Source organism: Peromyscus maniculatus, chromosome 10, assembly GCF_049852395.1.
Source record: "Peromyscus maniculatus bairdii isolate BWxNUB_F1_BW_parent chromosome 10, HU_Pman_BW_mat_3.1, whole genome shotgun sequence".
NCBI lineage: Eukaryota > Metazoa > Chordata > Mammalia > Rodentia > Cricetidae > Peromyscus > Peromyscus maniculatus.
This window is the reverse complement of record NC_134861.1, coordinates 2515200-2537461: the sequence shown is the minus strand read 5'-3', so window position 1 is coordinate 2537461 and position 22262 is coordinate 2515200. Positions and strand designations below refer to the sequence as shown.

The following is a 22262-nucleotide window of genomic DNA, read 5'->3' as shown; positions in this document are numbered from 1 at the left end:
TGCCGGGTGGCTTACAGGGATGAGATGCACGTTCTTATCATCGTGACGATGTAGCCTCATTACCTTGAGTGTTGGTCACCTTCTAAGGGCATGAAAAAATCAGGTGCAGGAGGGCTTCAGGGCAAGTGGGGCCTGGGAGAGCGGGTGTCAAGGACAGGTCTGCCATGCCCTCAAACAGTCCTCAATTCCTCAGCCCACCCCACCCAGGGTGAGAGTTCCATGGGTTCAACAGGGAACCCTCTTTAAATGTCTTCAGTCTCAGGAGAGAGGACTTATTTCACTGGGCTGGAGTCAATATCTATAATTAATGTCCATGAAAAGTTAAGCGCAAAGAAAGAAAAACTCCTCAGCCTACCAATCCCCAGGAGATTCTGTTGTGACAGAAACGGATGAACACGTGTGTCCTTCCACAATTTTAGAACTCACTGGATAGCGATAAGTTCACATTTTACACAACATGGAATAACTTAGGATAGGGTGTGGCATGATCAACAGCTTTCTGGGGAAATAGTTTGGTCTCTAACAGTGAAAGCAGGCTTGCATCTGAAACTTCCCTGCTCTGAGGCAGGGGCAGGAACCATTAGGATCCATCCTCGGCACACAGGTGGGGGACACCTGGCCACAGCAAGGCAGCTAGCCAGGCGCGGTTAAGAACATGGGCACCCTCACCAGGGTTTCTCCAGTTGTCTAATACGACCTTCAGCTTAGCCAAGTCCCCAGGAACATGAACATCCAGGGCTTCTGGAGGCCGGATGGGCACCTCACACATAGCCAAGGGCCCCATTTACACTCAGGGAAACCAGACCTCGGAGGCCACCACCTGCCTAGGTTCACTCTGTTAACTGTGGCAGAGGAAGGCTTGATCTATGTCCCTGTGATGCCAGCCAGATGTCCCCTCTCCCAAGCTCTCAAGTGCACACCCCAAAGCACATACAACCACGGGGTGAAAAAAAACCATTGTCTTTGGTGTTCTCCTGACCCTTTGGGCCACAATGGCCCCTACCCAACACGGGTTCTCTTCTGATTCCTATTTAACAGCTGCGTACTGTCTTACTCCCTTGTTTCTATGTTTGTCACACATGCTGAGCAGGAAGTAACCCAGGGACACTCACAACGGGCTCTGGACATGTCTGCGGCAGGTGCAGAGGCCACTCCCTTCCCCAACCCAGGAGCCACCTGCCATTCTAGATGCCGCAGCAGCCCCAAGGCCTCAGTGTTGACAAGTAGATGACGCCGAGTCTCCAGCTTCCCTGGGTGTTCTGTGGAGCCAAAGCATGGCCACAGGTGGAGGCTGGGCAGAGAGGCTTCACAGAGCCAGGCCTAGCCAACGGCGTTCTCCTTTCTACGGTTCTGGAGAGATGGACGGCTGGGTGGTGAAGAGTGCTTCCTGCTCTTCTACACGACTTGAGCTTGGCTCCCAAGACACACGTCAGGCAGCTCCCAGTCGCCTGCAACTCTAGCTTCAGAGATTCTCAGACCCTCTTCTGGCCTCCATGAGCACGCACACGCACGCACGCACGCACGCACGCACACTCTACAATCATTGTAAGCCCCTTTCCTCTGGATTCACCTGCAGCTTCTCCACTGTGCCCATGCACAGCCCTGTCCCCAGCCATCTGCTGATGACCGCAGTGCCCACCGCCATGGTAGGAACTAGTCTTTGTACTTTAAAGTGGTCACGAAACACAAAAAGGACAGCGAGGTGGGCCATGCTGTCTCTAGAATGGAAGACCTAAGCAGGGAAGCCAGGGGCTAGGAGGGCAGAGGCTTGCCAGAAGTGCTCAGTGGGGGGCTGAAGAGGGGTAAAGGTGCCATGGCCTCGAGGAGAAGGGTGGGCCCACTCCTGAGCTAGCAGGATCCGAAGCCTCTGGAGGATTTCAAGCTAACACATGACATCAAATCAAGACCTCAGAGGGTTTGCAGTGTTGATGGTGGACCTCCTGAGCTACCAGCCCAGAGTACACGGTCACTACCTCTTTCGACTTTGTGCTGGAGGAGGATAACAGGAACCCCCCAAAACACCCACAGCCAAGTCCCAGAGTCACGCATAGGTTCGCGACTGAGGGACCTTGTGGATGGCGCTGAGGGTCGTGGAGTGGGGAAGTGGGATTGTCCGCTGTCACCACAGGGACCTCCCTGAGGGATGCAGGAAGGTTATCACGAGAAAGAGACCTGTCACATTAGGAGCAGAGAGGCAACAAATGAGAGGAAAGGTCAAAGGGTCAGAAACTAGGGGATCTGCAGCAGCTGAACCGATCCTACACACACACACACACACACACACACATGCACACACACACACACACACACACACACACACACACACACCTACCTCCCTGGAAGAGCCAGCCCTACCCACCACCGACTTTGGCTCAATATGATTGACTTCCAGCGTCCAGCATAGACAAGCACACACCTGCATTGTTTATGCGGCCGTTTATGCGGCCCATTGCAGCAGCAGCCTCAAGCCCACAGAGTTCACACCCCAGCTCCAGGTGGACCCACTATGACTTAGGTGTTCTGTGAGGTGGGAAGTTCCCCTTCCTAAGGCTGAAGAAGCCAATCTCCCTTTAACGTCTGCTTTCTTCCATCGGCCAGCAGCCAGGGCCTCTCGGCAGAGCTCAGCACCATTGAGCACCAAGTCCACACCACCTTCTCTGAACTTCCTATGCAGAGATGCCCACAGGTAAGGGGCTGTGGGCTCCTGCCAGCTCTAGATCTTCTCAAGTTCCTTGCACAAGCAGCCCTGCTGCAGCCTCCTCATCCTCCACAAGCCCAGCCATGCTGACCTCACCTCTCAACAAAGACCAGACACACTGGAATGTGCTGGCTCAGCAAGAGGTAGACCACCGGTGTCTGGGGTCTCCCAGTGGTCACCCTCCAAGCACCCTGGAAACTCTAAGGGCTTGTGAGTGCCCTGGTACTGCTCCTTGGAGACCACCACACACATGGCAAGTGCCCATGTGGTGTTTGCTGAATGGATCTGCCTTCCAGCTGTCCCTGGCAGGCAGAGCCTAGTTTCCTTCTTGGCTTCCCATAAGGATCCCCATCTGGGGTTCACCTCCACTCCAACTTCCTATAAACACTTCGGCAATCACTAATGCCAGGCTGGAGGCTGGAGGCGCCCAAACAAAACCTCCCAGCCAGCTTCCTGGCACAGGAAACAACCCCACCTCCAGGGATCATGAGGCCCATTCACTCACTCACTGCAGAAACCTCACAGCTCTTCCGGGGAACTAGGAAGAAAATCCCAGGAGGCCTGTGGGCAGTTCTGTCTCCTGAGACCCGGAACTACTGTCCCATGGGTGTTCCAGCCTCTCTAGGTCCCTCTGAAGAGGTGCTGGCCTGGGAAAACCAGACCTGGTTGAGAGCATGTCCAATCTTGGAGGCTGGACCCTGCTGAATCCCCCATCTCCTCACAAGCTGTTCTCAACTCTGCAATGGGAGCTCTGGCCAGGTTCCAGAGCCCCTTACAGCCAGTCTTCCCTAGCCCTATGCAGGGGTTCTCAATTTCTTTGGGTTCTGATTTTTAGGGTATACCCAAAGCTGCTGAAATACATTATCAATATAAGATGATAAACAGAGGTGATCTCGAGGTCCCCGTCTCCAGAGATATGACAACCACACTCAGTGCCTGCCACAATTCCCCCAATTTCTGATAGGGCTGCCTTGCATGACCAGGAAACAGAGGTCCCCATGGGCACACATGTCTTCCCACCTGCACATCACCCTCTGACCTGTCATCACAGTGAATCCACAGAGTCTGCCGATCCAAAGGACAGAGACACCAGGCAGGACAGCCACTGGGCGGCAGACATGTTTCTTTTACCTGTGAGTGTCCTCCACCTGGACCAAGTAACCCCAGGACACCAGATCTGGGGACCACGAGGGGCACACCGTAAAATCCAAGTACGGAGGGTACTGTGGGGCTTCGTGAGCCACCTTTCCAGCAACAGTCACAGCCCAGAGCTGACACCTCTTGACCCAGGGTGACTGGGGTGGAGCAGCATTATCTTAGAGCAGTGATGACCCTCAGTAAAGAAGCCAGTAAAGGTGGGAGGTGGTGGCTCAGGTCTTTCCGATGCCTCCCTCTACCCACAGAGCACTCTGCTCAGAGCACCCTCCTGCTCCATTAGGGGTACTTGATCTATGTATGGAGACAAAACTCCACCCCCAGAACCCGTGCTTGTGGTTTCGGGGTGGATTTGTGAGTCCAGACTGCTCACCCAGCATTTTAGCCTCTGGCCAACAAGAAGGGTTCAAGGGAGGCCAGAGCTTCAGTTGTAAACTTCTTGACAAGCTCGGGGCATGTGGCCATCTTTAGCCTGATTCTCACAGAGTGGCCTAGGGCTTCAAGAAGGAAGCAAAATACAGAGAGCCAGAGTCCAGACAGCTTGAGGGACCTGGACTGGTGGCTACATGAGAGGCCCTAGAGGCGGACATGCCTGAAGCCAGCACAGGGGTGATTCAGTTCGGAGTGAATTCCAACCCCTCACTTCAGCTAGCAGAGGCTGGGCTTCCGTGACCTGTGACCAAGAGTCCTGCTCTTGTGGACAACATTACAGAGCACACCAGCAGAGAAGGACGTGGAAGCATGCGTCTAACTTGAAACCTGACTGGGAAGAATGGGCTTGTCAGCCAGAACACAGCCAGTCAGGGTCAAGAGTATGGGGCGCAGGCACTGGGAGAAGAGGAAGGCTCCAGAACCAAGAGACAGAATGCAGCATCCCGGAGATGGCGGCCTCGAATGACACTCTCGGGAGCCACCCTGCACCCCACACCCATCTTCAGTTTCCATAATAATCACACACACACACACACACACACACACACACACACACACACACACACATGCACACGCACACTCAAGCACATACATGCACACGCACACTCAAGCACATACATGCACACTTACACAGCCACTGCCACATAGATGGGAAGCTGCTGGGAACTCGGGGCCACAGGTAGGGGCCCCCCGCCCAGATAACAGGACACTCTTGATAGAATTACACAGACCAAGACCAGAGAGCAGTCATTATCTGCTTCCACTACCATAAAAAAAAAAAAAAAAGTCCCCCTTTCAATTTCTTCCAGAGGAGAGAGAATAAAGGGATTAGGATTAGAAGATTAGGGATGGAGGGAGTCTCAGCCACACATGGCCCCTCTGGAAGTGGTCCCCACCTCAGCACACCTGCTTCCCTCTTGATGGCCGTTGGGGTGTGTCTGCACTTGTTGGAATTTCACAAGAATGAACCACAGTCTTTAAAAAGCTGCCTCAGTGAGTGTAAGGGATGACTGCATGTCAGTGCCTGCCCTGAGGATACGCCCTCCTTCCTCAATTTCTCCCTCCTTGCCTCCACCACCCTAGAAACTTCCAGACCCCTCCAGGCAGGGGGCTTGGGGATTTTCTTTCCTGCGGTAGAACAGGGGCTCAGTGCAGAATTTATTTCATTGAGGAAAATATGCAGAAATGTGAGATTTCTTAAACAGGGTCTGTGGCCATGACTCAACTCCGCCATGAGCCAGCAGGGTTCTGAGAAGTGCAGCCAGCCAGTCCCCTCAAGGTCCTGTGGTCACCACAGTGTTTGGACTCACTGAAAGTCTCCACAGCCATGGGCTCCTGGATGAGGACCAAGAGGTGGTAAAGGAATAGATAGCAGCCCTGGTAATCTTCTAAGGAGGATACCTCATACGCCTGTTTTATCGGGACCATGTTCAAGGAGGCCAAACATCATCTGCCTGATGCAGACGGGTAAGATGGTCACAGTGGCCACCTGTGAGCCAGCATCCAGTCAGTGACAGGAACATGGGCCCCAGCAGACAGAAGACAGGTAGGTAAGTATGGTGAGCAGGGTCCAGCCTGACGTCATTCCTGAATGTCCTCTCCCTGCCACAGTTCTATAATGTCTTATATATCACAATATCTTTGCAGATATGCACCGGCACATGCACACACACACACACACACACACACACACACACACACACACACACGACTCCTTACACAGTCACTGGGCCTCTGCCTCAGAGCCTCCTCCCCACAGCTCCTGCCCACCTGTGCCCAGGTCACCATGGGTCCCTCCCACTGGGCTGTAACCTCAGGCAGGCAGATACCAACCCAGCCATGTCACCCCCTGGTGTGAAGGGTCTGGCCAGGACATCCTCCTCACAGCTTCACGGATGAATCGGCTCCTACAGACACATCACTAGGGCTGAAACACCGACTGTCTGGGTCAAAGTCAAATTAGGCCAAGCCCTGGCAGACGGGCGGCTTGGAGGGCTCACCTGGCACTCCCCTCCCTCTCCAGTCATGCCCAACCCTGACCCCACAGGTTGGAAGGGAGCTCAGGAGACAAGAAAAACCAGATTAGGACCGTCTGAGAACCCACAGACCAGCTCCACAGGGATGGGGCAGCCACTACACCCAGGGAGGCAGCCATCCCTGGCTCCAGCACGAAGGGTCCTTTCCACCACAGTGGCTCTTTGAGCGCTAGAGGGCAGGTGAGCCAACTGGCCTCCCTCTGACAGCAGAGGAGGTTCAAGGCTTCTCACAGAGAGTTTTCTTTCTCTCTTTCTCCCAAAGAGAGTCCCCCTTTCTTCAGGAGTCTAAGGACCCCCAGAATAGGCCACCCAGACAGTGGGACAGTCAGAACCTTGGAGGAAGCCTAGAGGACCGTGGTGACAGACACAAGATCAAATCCTCACGGACTGGGAGTGTCACCCTGGAGTGACAGGGTGGGCGAGAGGGCAGTGGGTGATGGTCGCTCAGCACAGTGCCCGGTAGACGCGGCCTCCACCAGGTCCATCGGGCCCGGTCAGTCGCATTGCCTGAGGAACAGGGCAAAGTTGATGAGGTCATCAGCTTATAGAGGCTGCATAACCAGGAGGACAAAGTGTGGTCACCAGCAAGTGTGGCAGCAGGGCCACCGAGGCAGGCAGGATAGGTGTCTTCGCAGGGGTAGGTGTCCCGGCCTGTCACCCTTTCCTGGCATTACAGACTGTGCGCCCTGCTCCTGGCTAGTCTCAGAACCCTCTCCTCCTTCTCTCTCCACAGGCTCCATGACAAGACCAAAGAGGCCCCCAGTGGGAGGAGACAAGGTCCTGCAAAGACCAGAATGAAAGGAAACCCAGGGGAGGGGAGGCCAGGCTCCCCGGATGGAGGGAGAGCACAGAGCTGTCACCTAGTCACCTGACTCATGGCTGCGGGGACACAGGCAGCAACACACAATGCTGTCATGCTTAGCAGGTGTCCCAGGCACAGAGCCACTCTGTGCCTCTGACCCCGCCCAGTGAGCAGTGTTGGCCGGGCCTGGGAGCAGAGCCTCGGGGCCTTCCTAGAGGAAGAACTTGAGTCATGAAGAGCATGGGCAGCAGAGCTGAGGTGGAGACCAAGTAACCAGTGCTGGAGACACACTAAGAGCTAAGGAAGCCACAGGTGGGAGCCTGTGACTTCATGGGTGCTAAAAAGCCCATTGCAGAGCCCTTGAGCAACCTCCCATGTTCTTATGGGTGGCATCCCACCCCATCACACACACACACACACACACACACACACACACACACACACACACACACACACACGACTGAATCAAGCAAGCCAGGAGGGTCTTGGCATCTTTGATCTCAGGAAGTCCTTGAAGCCAGTCTGACACACAGTGTGTCTACAGGGGAAGGCAGAGTGGATCAGCCTTGGCACTGCTCTTCCTGTCTGGCCACGCTCAAAGTCTCCAGCAGACAGTAGCTCCCCTACCCGCACCCCCACCACAGGCCTCTGGAAATAGAGTAGGAAGCAGGGCTTTCTCCTGCCCTGGAAAAGGGGGACAATAGGTCTCCCTGCCATGCCACATGGACAGACAGCATCAGATCCCCCCAATGCCAGCTCACAAGGTCAGGTGGCCAGAACCAAATGCCAAGCTGGAGCAGCCAGGCCAGAGAGAGGCCACCTCAGTGCCACAGCTTCCCCTATACCAGTGGCTGCCACCCAGAGCCTCGGTCAAGAAAAGAGCAGGGAAAACCAGCTCTGAGCTCAGGGGTCCTGTCCCTACACCAGCCCCAGAAGCATGGGGTTTCGGGTTTCCTGCTCTCTGCCAGGCCTCTGCTCCGCCTCCAGCGACAGGGAGAGAAATTCTGGCTTGCTCTTAAGAGGTAGCATTCCAGCAATAACTCAGATCAGGAAACTTGTGAAAAACCAGATGTCAACGAGAAAGGCTTTCTGCAGAGATGGACCCTAGAGATGAGTGTTTCACGAGGGGCCTAGGGCCTTCCTTTCACTGAAGTGGGCAACTCCGGAAATGGGAAGAAAATGGAACCACGTGGAACCCTGTTTTAAGAAGCCAGAAAATTATGATTTCTGACAACTGTGTGGCCAGTCCCTTCCCTGATGGTCCAGGGGCAACAGTACCTTAGTGTGTAGAGAAACTGAGGCCCAGTAATGCAGGGGAGAGAGCCCTTCCTCAGAGCTGTGTGCACAGCCACCTAAGCCACCCCATCAAGGAGACCATCAGGAACACCACAGCCCAGCACATCAGAGCACAGGAGGCCCCCTAACCCAGGCTGCATGGTGGGATGGGGTGACACATGGGACAGGCGGAGGCAGGAGGGGCCTCTAAGAAGGGCACCTCTTCAGCCTTTTAGAGGTAGCATATCAATTCCCAGACACAGAATGAAGCCAAGGCCCCGGACACATGCAGAGGTCATCTGAGGGGCTTCTCCCCAGAGGGATCCCCAGACTTCCAAAGCTAGTATCCCCTGGATGCTGACCACAAGGCAGGGCCCCAGAAGAAATGAGAGTGACTGGGTAGTTAGGCGGTGGAATAGATAAGCGACTTAGCAAAGTGCTCTGTATGGAAGATCTCTCTCTCTCTCTCTCTCTCTCTCTCTCTCTCTCTCTCTCCTGCTAACCCTGAGCTCCCAAATCCTCCCATTTGCTCTTTCCAGAAAGTTCTCCAGCGGCTCCACCTGCCCACAGTCTGCGATCTCTGTCAACCCTCTTTGTCAAAGGCTAGGCAGCTGTGTCCCCTGGGTTTTCTGCTTGGCTCTGCCTGTCGTAAACGAGATGGGGCTGAGAACAAGGGCACTATTTAAACATCCCAACTTCCTTTGGGAGCGAGGGTTTTCTCTCCATGGAGCACCCTGGCTCCTGGCTGACCTGTCCAGGCAGGAAGGCCGAGGCTGGTCTGGCAATGGGCACAGTCTGTGCTGTAGTCTGGCTGCACAGCCTCCAGCAGGAGTCAGGCAGCTTCTGCCCTCCGGCCTGGCTCTTCTTGGGTAAGACTCATACGTCTCCCTCTTAGTTGTTCTCCTTACAGAGATGTACCCTGGGCCTCCCAGCATAAAATGGAGATTCCTCTGTGCTTACAGGAGCTCAGTAGCTGGGTCTCTGGACAGTGGTCTCCTGTCGTATCACATCATAAACAGATGTTAACTGAGCATCTACCATGTACTGGAGGACAGCCTCCATGGAGGCCCAGTTCTCCATGATTCCTACCCTTCACCCAGAAACACACCAGCCCAGCTCTCCATGATTCCCACCACTGACCCAGCACCACACCAGCCCAGCTCTCCATGATTCCCACCACTGACCCAGCATCACACCAGCCCAGTTCTCCATGATTCCCACCACTGACCCAGCACCACACCAGCCCAGCTCTCCATGATTCCCACCACTGACCCAGCATCACACCAGCCCAGCTCTCCATGATTCCCACCCTTGGCCCAGCACCACACCAGCCCAGCTCTCCATGATTCCCACCACTGACCCAGCACCACACCAGCCCAGTTCTCTGCATGTGTCTCTGTGCTGGCTCTTCCAGAGCCATGACCGTGACCCAAGAAACAACTTCTTTATTTTCACAGACTACAAAATGAGGTCGCTCCTTCCATTAGAAAGTCACAGCAGTAGCATCAGGACCGCGGCCACCATCACTTTGGGTGAGTCACAGCAGTCCTGCATCTCAGAACGGCATTTACACTGACCACAGCTTCCAAACCATGACAACCCCCATGCCTCTGATCAAATGTTTTCAAAGAGATTAGTTGTGTTTTGATAACTTCACAAAGAGTTGGCTTCTTTTATACCTATTCATTTTACAACAACTATAAAATCCACATTCCAAGAGAGTCCCTCGCTCTTCTCCAGAGGTGAGGTGGATGGAGTCTACGGGCACAGAGAGGTAGGAACTCTTTTGCCAAGATGAGGCCAGGAAACTCCATACTGTGCCAGGGCTCCCCTCAGGGCCTGACTCTGAGGAAGGTGGGTACGCAGAAGCTGCCTCAAATCACAGAGATGGGTATTTGGATTGCAGGACTCCAACACCCAAATGCCCTGCTCAGCCATCAAATGATAAATCAGACAACAAACTCCAACAGGGTTAAGAGGTATTGATGGGAATAAATTGAGAAAAACATAGGGATTTTTATTGAGTGCTTTATTTTTACGGAGTGAAAATTGAATTACTTAGCTGGTCAATAAGGAAGTCAATAGGGAAAAATGCCTAAAAGCTAGGAGGAAGAGACGGGGGTATGAACTTGAAATGTGACCTGCAGCTTCCACAATACCTGGAGGAAACCTCCACCTCAGGATGATGATTCCCACCCTTGGCCCAGCACCACAGCAGCCCAGCTCTCCATGATTCCCACCCTTGGCCCGACACCACAGCAGCCCAGCTCTCCATGATTCCCACCCTTGGCCCAGCACCACACCAGTCCAGGCCTGTATCACACAGGCGATGGATGTAGATGTCCTGGGCTTGCCAGCAGCCTCTATCTTGAGTCTCAGAAGCACACTGGCTCCAGCAACAGCTGTGCTACCCTCCTTCCTGGGCACAGGCAAGCCATGGCACTCTCAGGGTTCTCTTAAGGATTGCAGCCACACACCAACCTGGCAGGTGTCAAAGTTCAAGGCAGCACAAAAGGGACCTTGCTCCCATTCAAGTCCATGCTCAATCCAGAAGTTAAACAGTCACCCTATGACCCAGCAGTTCTATTTCCAAACCAATACCCCCAGAGACCTGAAGCCAGGATTAAACAGGTCACTGTGGGTCTGCACTCACAGCTTCGTTCACTATTAGCCAAAGGCGGAAACCATTCAAACATCCATCATCTGATGAATGGGACCAAAATGTGGTCCATCCATTCAATGAAGCATTATACAGTCCCCCAAAGAGGACATGCCTCCACATGTCACAACATGGATGAACACAGGACATGAGGCTAACAAGCCAATCACAGAAGGACAGCTACTCTAGCTCCCTCCCACTCACGAGAGGTCCAGAGCTGTCAGACTCACAGAGTGATGCCTACCAGGCCTGGGGGGGGGGGGTGTTAGCACTTAGTAGAGACAGAGTTTCAGCGGGGGGAACATTCTAGAAATGAAAGGTGGGGGTGGTTGCACAGCAACACAAGTGCCCTAATGCTGCTGGGCTGTGCATTTAAAAATAGGTACAACGAAAAAATGTTATGTAACCACAATACAAATCACAGTCAAGAAAAACAAAAATATTTATTTAAAGAATGCCTACACTTCCTATTCATGTTGTCTGTGTGTGTGTGTGTGTGTGTGTGTGTGTGTGTGTGTGTGTGTGCCTTTGTGCACGCTGTGACATGTGTGGAGGTCAGAGGCTCCCGGGATCTCACCCTGATCCTTAGGTTTGCCTCCTTTACCTGCTGAGCCATCTCATTGGCCCCAAAATACTCCTTATATTTTTAAAAGAGAGAGAAAGCTTGTGTTCAGGACTAATGACATTCCAGTCATGCCCGGGACCCTTAATGACTGTGCCCAGCAAGCCCTGAGGACAACTGCATGCATATCGGTCACAGCTGTAAAGGACATGGTAGTATCGTCTCTACAATGAGGGGGCACAGGCTTCCGGATGTGGCTACGGTTATTCACTCTATTGTCCCTAATCCAGAACTCTATGCAAACAGAGAAGAATGCTCTGATAAAGTCAAACTACCTCAGAGGCAGAGGCAGGAGGCGGCCCTCACTGGCAGAGGCCACCTCTCCTCTGTGCCTCGGCCATGGTACCCATGCTGATACTTCACAATATACACAAGGGCAAGAAAACTCAAAAAGAACTCTCGGACTCCAGGTTGAGCCACACAGGGGCCTGCACTTGGCTGGGCTCTTTTCTTGATTTCATTTGAACTCAATCTATCCATGAGCATCAGGAAATGGCGTCCGCAAGAGACGTGCTGTGCTCAAGTTGAGGCTAGCTCGACATTGAAGCAAATCATCCGCTTCTGCAAGAAAATTAGTAAGGAAGGCGAGTGCTGTTATTTTAAGACCTTCGAGCTGGTGTGAGGAGAAACTAATTAAATGATTGTAATTTTCTGTGCAAATAAGCAACCAACTGCTGCAGAAGCAGAAACTAGGAAGGGGCTTGTCCACCTTCAAAGAATGGAGGACTTTGTAGTTCTCATTTCTAGCTTTCCAGGGCCTGCTCTCCCTCCAGTAGCCCTAGTCAATGTTCAAATGATGGAGGGAGCTTACTCGGATTCAGGGTGATGAGCACTCTGTGGACTGCCAAGTGTCAGCGATCCTAGGGTGTCACGGAAAAGGCCCAGCACCTGCCATCATCATCACCCAGCACCTACACAGACTGGGGGAGCCACACGTCTGCTTCTTCAGTTTCCAGCCTTGTGGGGCCGGTCCAGGAAGGCCTGAAAGGGTTTCCCATAGCCAAAGCAGCCATGAAATGATCCAATACAAGCATGCACCCTGCGGATGCCCATAATGCCCAGGCCAAAAATCAGCCTAACACACATAGATTGTTACCCACATTTTAAAGACTAGAAGTCCTGAGGGGCAGAACACGGTTCTGCTCCCTGCACCTCCAGAGGGAAGATAATGGCCCTGTGTAGCAGTCCTAGTGATATCATTACACCCTCGGGGCCCAGCCTCCCTTGACCCAGAGAAGGCCATCAAGATGATGAAGCAGAAGTCGGCCCCTGGCAAGGGTTGATAAGGAAGCCCCTCTTAGAGTATGAGTCCAGAAGGCAGCCTATAAGCTCAGGCACCCATGAAGGCACCCAGCTGGTTTTCCAGGTGCTCCAACTCTGTGCTCCTTTACATCACTCCCTGGCAAGTCCTGGCCTGACTGGAAATTCATCATCATGGAGTAACGGCAACTCTGGAGAGGTCTGTGCAAGCCACAGGCTGCACTCTAACCCTGCGGGGGTACGCGGACGAGCTAATTTACGGGGGTGCACGGACGAGCTAATTTATGACCTCTTTAGAATGCGCTCTGGAACCTTCTGCAACTACAGACTAAAGAGGCCCTTCATTAAAGCGGGAGTGGGTGTGTGAAGTGTGTCAGGAACTTTGCTGAAGGGCTGTCCTGGCACCTCCGAGCCAGGCTTCCTGATGGCAGACATCTCCCTTCTCTGCCTGTGAACTCTCTCCAGGCTTCTCAGCTCCTCACATCCCTTTGGCCTCAATATCCCGACTTTTCCAATCTCCTCCTCAGGCCAGGTGAGGCTCTTCTCCTCGTCCTTCAGACTGGCTCCATCTGGACCTCCTCCAGGAAGTCCTACCACATTCCCCTGCCCACGTCTTCACACAGCCCTGAGGACACTCTGGGCAGAATTCTGTCGCCACTCAGCATCTCACCAGGCAAGGCCTTTGCTTCACTGGGCTCCATGCTGCAGCCCTGATCGTTGACCCTGCCGGGTACACAAGAAGCACTCAGCAAATATTAGCTGAGTGCACAGGTACTAGGGCCTGGGACCTACACTGTGCCAGAAAAGAAAGAACGAGGAAGTGACGTGCAGGGTCTTGGAAAACCGCAGAGTGGAAGAGGACATGGACAACACGCTGTCTAGACTCCACCCATGCTGTCCGGGCTCCACACAGGTACTCAGGCCGACTACCAGCCTGACACAGGAATTGTTCTCCATGCTTTGCCAAGCCGGCTCAGGGATGTTCTGTCCTCACTCAAGAAGAACAGCAGGATGAGGCGAGCCTGGCTGGGCCTGCTGCTGGAGTCCACACTGGAGCCTTGGGGCATTAAGGCCTGCACCTACAGCAGCATTAAGAAGAGGGAGCTGTGTGTATCAGCCCTGGGCTCTTCAGCCTCCCACTCTTCAGCCCTGCTCACCACATCTGTAAATAAAGTATGAATAAATTAAATGTACGCACAGAGTCCATAGTGGGTAGGGATTTGGAAATCACCTGGCACTGCCGCTCATGCTACAGATGAGGAAACTGAGGCCTAAGAAAGCAAGGGTGCAAGAGTAAACACTTTCAGTGACGGAGGTGGAGAGGCCCGAAAGCCCAGGGTTAATGGGGAGACAAGTGGACATCCTGGAGGACAGGGCAGGGTTCCCGGGGGTCAGAGGCTCAGAGGAGACCATGAGTCCCACCACATAGGAGCTCACACTAGTGACTGTCCCCTCAGCCTCCCACCCTTGCTGACACTTGCCATGGGTCCCGCCACATGGGGACTCACACCAGCTCACACTCTGCATGCCCAGTCTCCTCCTACCCAGTGCTGACAGTCCTTGGCAAGGCCTGGAGCAGACACCTCATCCCTCCTCAAAGAATTCGAACTCTCGGAGCTCAGTGGCTCTAGAAGAGCATGAGAGGCTCCCAAAGCATAGCTCCTGTGGCCGTCCTGGCCCTGCACGTCCTGCACACAGGAGCTAAAGGCAAGAGGCCTCCATTCAGCCCAGTCCACACACACACAGACACACACACACACAGACACACACACAGACACACACAGACACACACAGACACACACAGAGACACACACACACAGACACACACAGACACACACACACAGACACACACACACACACACACACACGCACAGACACACACACAGACACACACGCACAGACACACACACACAGACACACACAGAGACACACACAGACACACACACGTGCACACACACACACATGCACAAGTGCGTGCACACACAGACATACAGACACACACATGCACACACACAGACACATACACACACATGCAGATACACACATGCACACACACACAGACACACACACACACAGACACACACACACAGACACACACACACAGACACACACGCACAGACACACACGCACAGACACACACACACAGACACACACAGAGACACACACAGACACACACACGCGCGCACACACACACACATGCACAAGTGCGTGCACACACAGACATACAGACACACACATGCACACACACAGACACATACACACACATGCAGATACACACATGCACACACACACAGACACACACACACAGACACACACACACAGACACACACACAGACACACACACACAGACACACACACACAGACACACACACACAGACACACACACAGACACACACACACGCACAGACACACACACACAGACACACACACACACACGCACACACAGACATACAGACACACACATGCACACACACAGACACATACACACACACATGCAGATACACACATGCACACACACACACGCACATGCACAAGCGCATGCACACACAGACACAGACACAGACACACACACACACACACACACACACACACACACACACACACACAGAGGCATGTCTCTGGACTCTGGGTCACCCAGTAGAGAACTAAGCAGGATAGGACCGTAGGGTCCGTGGGAGGTACTGGGAGAGTGATGCTGGGGACCATCAGGGATCCTGAGAAGGGACAAGAACAGATCAGACCTGAGATGCCCAGAGGTGACACAGAGTGCAGGGGGAACCTCGATCCACAGTGACACCACATCTGTTCACATTGGAGACCGCCAAGGAAGGCAGCGGTCCACCTCCAGCCAAAGAAGGTGGTGGTGCCAGAACCCATAGTCTCCCTCAGACCCCTGCCAGCCAGGAGATCCCTGAAAGAGCTCCTGACTCAGGTGGCATGCACTGGGTGTGTGTGGAGGGGGGTGCTGCAGCCCCGTCAGCCCTAAATGCCTCCTCCCACCCAGGCCTCTGCTGCTCCCCACACCTAGCTCACTGCCCTGGTCAATTGACTTAATTTTCCTCAGGCTCCTCCACAGTTAAAATAAGCTGTCCCCTCTCTCCCCAAACCCCATCTGTACCCCTTCATCTTCCCAGTCTCTGTGAACTGCAGGCCCTGGGGTTCTTGGGATGCTCCCACTAGACGTCAAGTGTTTACATGGGAAGATGTCATCCAACAGGCTGCAAAGCCTTATCACTTCCCTGAGTGCCAGCCTGGGCCCAAGGGGAAATGCAGCCTGCCTCCCCTGCCCTCAAGAATGGCTCTCAATGTCACCAGAGTCCCTCCCCCACCCCATCTCCCGGGAAGAAAGTTATGCAGGATACAAATGGTCATGCTCACACACAGAGTCTGGCAGGGTCCCTCAGCACCTGTGAACCCTCCATATAATGTCACTCCGCATGGCACAGAACCCAGGGCACCCTCAACACAAGGCCCTGGGACACCCTCAGCACTGGACCCTGGGGTACCCTCAGCACAGAACAGGAGGCCCCCAGAGTGTGCACCTGTGGTTTGCTCCTACAGAACCTTTATCACAGCACACTGCTCTGTGACTGTCACCTGTCACATGACACAGGCATCTCCGTCTCTCTCCTCATTCTTCATCCCGACACTCGACTTAAGGTCCTGACAGGCTCACAGGCCAGTGGCAAGCTCCTGACAGCCTATGTGAGACAGACACTCCCATCAGCCACAGCATCCTTGGTATCTGTCTCACTTGGGTGGCCACTGAACACCTTGGTAGTGGCTTCAAAGACAAATGCTCAGTGCCTACAGGCTGCCAGTCTCAGCGTCCATGGGAAGGCAGGCCTCTGCTCCTGCCCCAGAACAATTGGAGACTGGCTCCCCGGAGCCCTGAACTCAGGAACTTGCAATGCCCAGGAGCCATTGAAATGCTTCTACTGGGACACCACAAAACCACAGTTGTAGGAAGCAAGGCTATAAGTCAGCTTTGTCCCAGGTAAGAACCCATTCATTTCAGATCTCAGAAGGACTCAGTGGGTGGAGACTGACCTGGAGCCTCAGAGCCCAGCACTGAAGAAAGAGACTGACAGGACACCCTTCATCCTTACCTGGACACCCCCCTCAGACTTCCTCTCCCCAACACAGCCCAGGCACAACCTCAACAGTACAGAGTCTCACTGGCCTCAACCCTGCACTCATTTCTGGCCACAACTGGGCTGGGTGTCACGCTAATGTCTAGCTACACGTCATGCTCTGATTTGTGCATTTCACGTAGATAAACCGACCCTTGTACTACCAACCCACGAACCGGCAAGTCTCCCCTTTCCATGGTGAAGACAAAGGCCCAGAGCATCTCTTCCATCTGTCCTAGGATCCAAGGCCACAAGGTGAGCCTGAGACACACCCAGCCCGGAAGGTCCCAAAGCTTAACTATCCACCAACCCAACATTGCCACAGGCTTTCAGCTGCACATTTGGGGAGCACGGGCAAACTTCCCCCTCCTCCCCACTTCTCTCCTCAGGGTTCTGCTCCCACACAACGCATTCGATGTCTCTATATGGCAGGTGTGACCTTCAAATTCCTACCTCACAGGTCTCGCTCAGGCTGTCACTCCCGATAGAACATTCTCCCTCTCTCATCTGCTCCACCGACTCATCCTTCGAGCCAGCCCTGAGGCCACCCCTTCTATACCAGCCTCCCTGATGATGCCTTTCTTGTAGCTGCCTGTTTACGTCCACCTTGTCTCTCCCACCAGATGGCTCTGAGCTCCAGGTGCTATGTTCAGAGGATGACAAGTGAGACCTACTCCCTGATCTGGGGGGCTGAATTGTGTCAGCCCCTCCCCCAAAGTTCATAAATTGAAGTCCTAATCCAGGACCTCCAAACTTGGATAGATCTGGAGTAGAGTGTCTAACAGTGATTCTATTATAATGAGTCTGTCAAGGTGGCCTTGACCTGATGATACCGGTGTTCCAATTAGAAAGAATGATCCCATCCCAGGTGGAAAGAAAGGGACAAAAGGAGCCTGCTGTCCAGGGCCCACGCTGTCATGGTCCTTTGTCACAAAACTAGAGCAAACTAATGCATCTGCCCTCAAGGAATCTGACCTGCAGCGGGGGTCATGACAGAATTCCCATATAACTCAGGCAGAAGCTATGGTTTCTCTATACAAGGAACTGAGGCAGATAGGCTACCCTAGATCTTCCAGCGCAGAGAACCCACCCTCTGACCCGCCTTGGGCTCTCTGCATTTATACAAAATGACGAAGGTAGGGAGTCCAACCAGATGCCTGGTGTGGAGAGTGCTTAATCTGCCCAAGATTATCTGTGAACACTCACCACCACTACTGGGAGACCCCGAGGCAGGAGGGAGGGAGGGAAATGGTCAGCCTGAGGAACAGAGATTGGACCTGGCTGTAGGAAGCTCACATCCAAGTTGAACCATGAGTCAAAGCTGCAATGCAAGTCCCTTGTGGGAAGAAGCCGGAGGTGGGGGGTGGGGAGGATTGGGGCGTGGGGGGAACAACTGTGCTTAAGTAAGCAATTACCCCGAAAACAGTACCTCATACTCCTACCAGGCTAACAAGAAACTACCACCCTCAGGTGGAGCCCAGCACTGTGGTCTATTTCCTGCCTTTGTACAACCTCACTGCCTCCAAGGGCAGTGTGGAGATGCAGGGCCTTGTGTGCACAGCCCAATCTGCAGTCTCTCAAAAGGCAACCACGGCCGGTTCCCATGAAGCATTCATCTCGCATATAACAATGTGTTGCCACAGCTAAACCGTCAGCTGGAGAGGCCCTGTTTGAACTTCCAAGAGAGTCCTCTTCCCTATCTCCATGGGAGCGGGAAGAATCGAGCCTTTGCAAGGAAAACTCACATATGTTCCCAGAGCTGCAGTGACAGGGACTGTCTGGGAACCAGCTTGAGTCCCCGCCATCCCTCAGCCCATCCCTTAGCGGGATGCTCACTAATGCCATTTCTGAGAGTGTACCCCTCCCCCGACGCTCGTATTTTGAAAAGCACCTGACATGGTAGCGCAGATGCTCGGCTGTGGACCACATCTGCAGAGAGGGCAGGGGCAAGCAGCCGAAAGGCAACTTCATAACAACAGCACTCAGCAACGAGTCCCTGGGTCTGCTCCTTTCTCGTCCAAGCTCACAGAGACACGGTGCTTCGAGCAAGAGGTACAGCCAACTGCCAAGTGCCAGCTCTCATCTTTGTCCCCGGGGCTGCACATTGAGCATGGGGGGAGCGGTGCACTTCCAAGACACTTCACATGCCAAGAATGTGCTGTGCACAATCAGATCTGAGAGAACCACGTTTAAAGGGACCAGTTTACTGAGGCAGCTCTCACGGGCCGTCCTCACCCTTCTTTCTCCATTCCTGGGTCTTCTCGGGCAAGGGGAGCCTCTGAGAGCATCCCCAGCCACCAGTGGCCGGGTTTTCGGGAAAGAATCCCATCCCATCTTCCTTTATGACCCAGGGCTGAGTGTAATGAGTGGGGAGGGGGGAGAAGGCTTGAGTCAGATGCCCGGGCACCATGTCCATGCTGTCCCACACACATTCAGCTAAGTGTGGGCTACGCGCCAGGCTGTGCCCTACTGTCCACATTTTACACCTGCCCTCATGTCACCATGGCTCCAGAAGAGGGTCCCTCAAGGCTCCTTTCCAATTCTTTGGCCAGTCACTCCCCATCCTCAACTCTCCAAAGAGGCCACTCAGGGGCCAGGCTCTGAACCTAGATGGGGTTCAGGGGACACCAACCCATCCTAGAAACAGCTGGCCCCCTTTCCTGTGACTCCTTCTCCCACACACAGTGTCTCACTCTCCTCTCTCATACCCTTCTCCCATGAAGTTAAGAGGCAGAGTGACAAGAGTAAGCTAGCTGGATCCACAACCTCAACACTCCAAACGCACGGAGCTTACTCTCAATGTGTTTCTGTCCCTTTCAGTTCTTGGTTTCTTGGCTGCCTCTCAGTCCTGAAGAATATTAGCCTACGGCACAGGGGACACAGTTTATCTTCAGGTACTAGCCAGTCCCGAAAGAACGGGACCAACGATACACCTGGAGCTTGAGGGCTTGCTCAAGGTTCAGGGGAGAAGGGTAGCAGGGACCTCCACACCCTTCTTAGGAGAAGCACCCACCTTCTGTAAGACACTCTGATCAGCACCCTGACTGCCCCCTGCTGGCCAGATGCATCCACAGCACTAGCTCTGCCCTCCGAAGGCTGCTAGTCTTCCTAGAGATGCCATTAACTAGGGACCAGGCAAGGCACCTGCATCCTGGATGCAGCCAGTCAGTGGGGGAGGAGCCAGCAGGACTGGGCTTTGGGCCAGCCAAGGCCACTTCTCCAGCACAAATGGAAACCTCCTGGCAGTCACCAAGAGTGCTAGGAGAGGGGACAGGGGTAAAAGTGTCTGCAGCCCCTGACAACCAAATTAGGAGACCCGTCCACTCCACCGCCAGTACATGCAGGGACGCTGGCCCTATGTATTTCCCCCAAACTTGGGAGATAAAGAGGCGAAGTCAGCTGGGGGGCGGGGGGGGGGGGGATAAGTGGAAAGTGTGAGTGGACAGTGGTGCAGACCAGTGAGAAGGGATTCCTAGCTCCCTCTTCATGAAAACACACTTCCCTGGATAGCACAAATTTGCAAACCTGGTGTGCATACACCTGGGACTACCCAGAAGGGACGGGAGAGGCTATGGCCTTTAACCAGGAAAAACGAAGCCCCTGAGGTACACTACCAAAACAGGAACGGGGGGGGGGGGGGCTAGATCCTAGATCTGGGTGTGTTAGAGGGTGAAGGATGCTGGAAGTCTCTCTCCAGCCAGAGGGAGAGGTATGGGAGAAGGGCAGGGAGTTGGCAGCCCGACCTAAAGCCCTCACAACGTTAAACAACGTTAAACACTCCTAGGTCCGGGCAGACCAAAGACAGCTGTGGGACACCGAGGAGGAACAATCCTAGAATTAAGAGTCTTAGAACAGGGCATGGAACTGACAGGGATATCCTGGCCCCCAAGATCAGCATAGATCGGGTCGTAAGGACTCCAGAGCCAGCAATTCCAGAGGTGCACACTGGAGCCGCTGGGTGCAGTGCAGTGTGTGGGCGACCCACCATCCACGCGGCACAGAGCTGGGTGGCCCTCAAGGACCTGGAGTCATGTTGTCCCGATCCCGAAGACTCTAGGGACTTCCCCGTAGCCCAGATCTAGAAGCCAGGGACACTTGGGGTCCCCAGATCTTCGGGAACGCCACATGAGCGAGACCGAGTCTCACAAATTTGAGTACCCTTCCAAAAGTAACCCATAGCCAGAAGCCAGTAGGGGCGCCGCCGAGGTGACTCGCGTCCCCCAAGTCGCCAAGAATGCCCAGCAGGGGTGACCACGGGTGGTCCGGAAGTAGGGGGCTATGGTGGTCTCCCTGAGTATCTAGAGGTGTCCGGGCAGGGCCGGGGGCGCACGGAGGTCACTTACGCTGCTGTTTTCTCCTGTCCAGTGCACCATTGCCTGGTTGTGCGTGGCGTCCCCCTTGAGCACGAACGACGTGCTGATGAGCGAGACCTGCGCGCGCGAAGCCGAACCGGCCACCGGCGCCGCCCGCGCCCTGCGCTCCTTGCCCGGAGCTGGGGCGCCATCTGCGCTGGGACCCGAAGCAAGACCCGGACCATGACCCAGGGCGCTGGGCTCGAATCCTCGTGTCTGCGGATCCTCGATATCGCCGAACTCCGTGGGTCCCGCGTGCAGCAGCCGGGTGACCTGTACGCTGGGACCCAGGCGCCCGGACTCGAGGGAGCTCCCTGCCGCCCCGCAGGCAGCCACCAACACCACCAGCAGCAGCGGCAGCGGCAGCGGCAGCGGCCACAAGCGCGGCCAGCGTGGCGGCGGCGGAGCATGAGAGCCTGGGGCCGGCAAGGTGAGGCCAGGACGCCTCGGGGCGCTCGGGATTCCCCGGTGCGCCATGGTTGCCGGTAAGCAGCGGCGGGGTGGTGCGGGCGACACAGCGGCCGGGAGAGCGGGAGGGCGCTGGGAGCTCGAGCAGGAGCGCAGAGAAAGGAGCCGGGAGGGAGGGAGCGCGGGAGGAGGGGACTCAAAACCGCCACGCAGCCAAGGAAGCACCGCCACCTGCCGGCCGCGTTGGAGCCGCCGCAGCTCTGGGCCGGGCCGGGCCGGGCTAAACCAGGATGTCCTGAGCGCAGTCACACCTCCAAGACCCCTTTCCTTCCCTCACAGTGACTCCCAGCCTCACTCTAGATCCTCCTCTCCCTCCCTCTTTCTATCCTCCCTGCCTTTCTCGGGGCGTTTACGGAACATCTACACTTGG

At 54.6% G+C, this 22262-nt stretch overlaps 1 protein-coding gene across 2 annotated transcripts in view; it reads right to left on the bottom strand.

Annotated features, from left to right (window-relative positions):
• The window catches only part of Sorcs2 (sortilin related VPS10 domain containing receptor 2), a 385723-nt gene extending 363710 nt beyond the window's left edge, over positions 1-22013 (bottom strand). Inside the window, exon 1 of one of the 2 annotated variants that reach the window (XM_016004035.3) lies at positions 21416-22013. In XM_016004035.3, coding sequence (XP_015859521.1) covers positions 21416-21901 — 486 coding nt within the window. In that variant the 5' untranslated portion in view covers positions 21902-22013. The remainder of the gene's footprint in view (positions 1-21415) is intronic. The other variant, XM_006985589.4, reaches the window with a different exon arrangement.
• Positions 22014-22262: the final 249 nt, after the last annotated feature.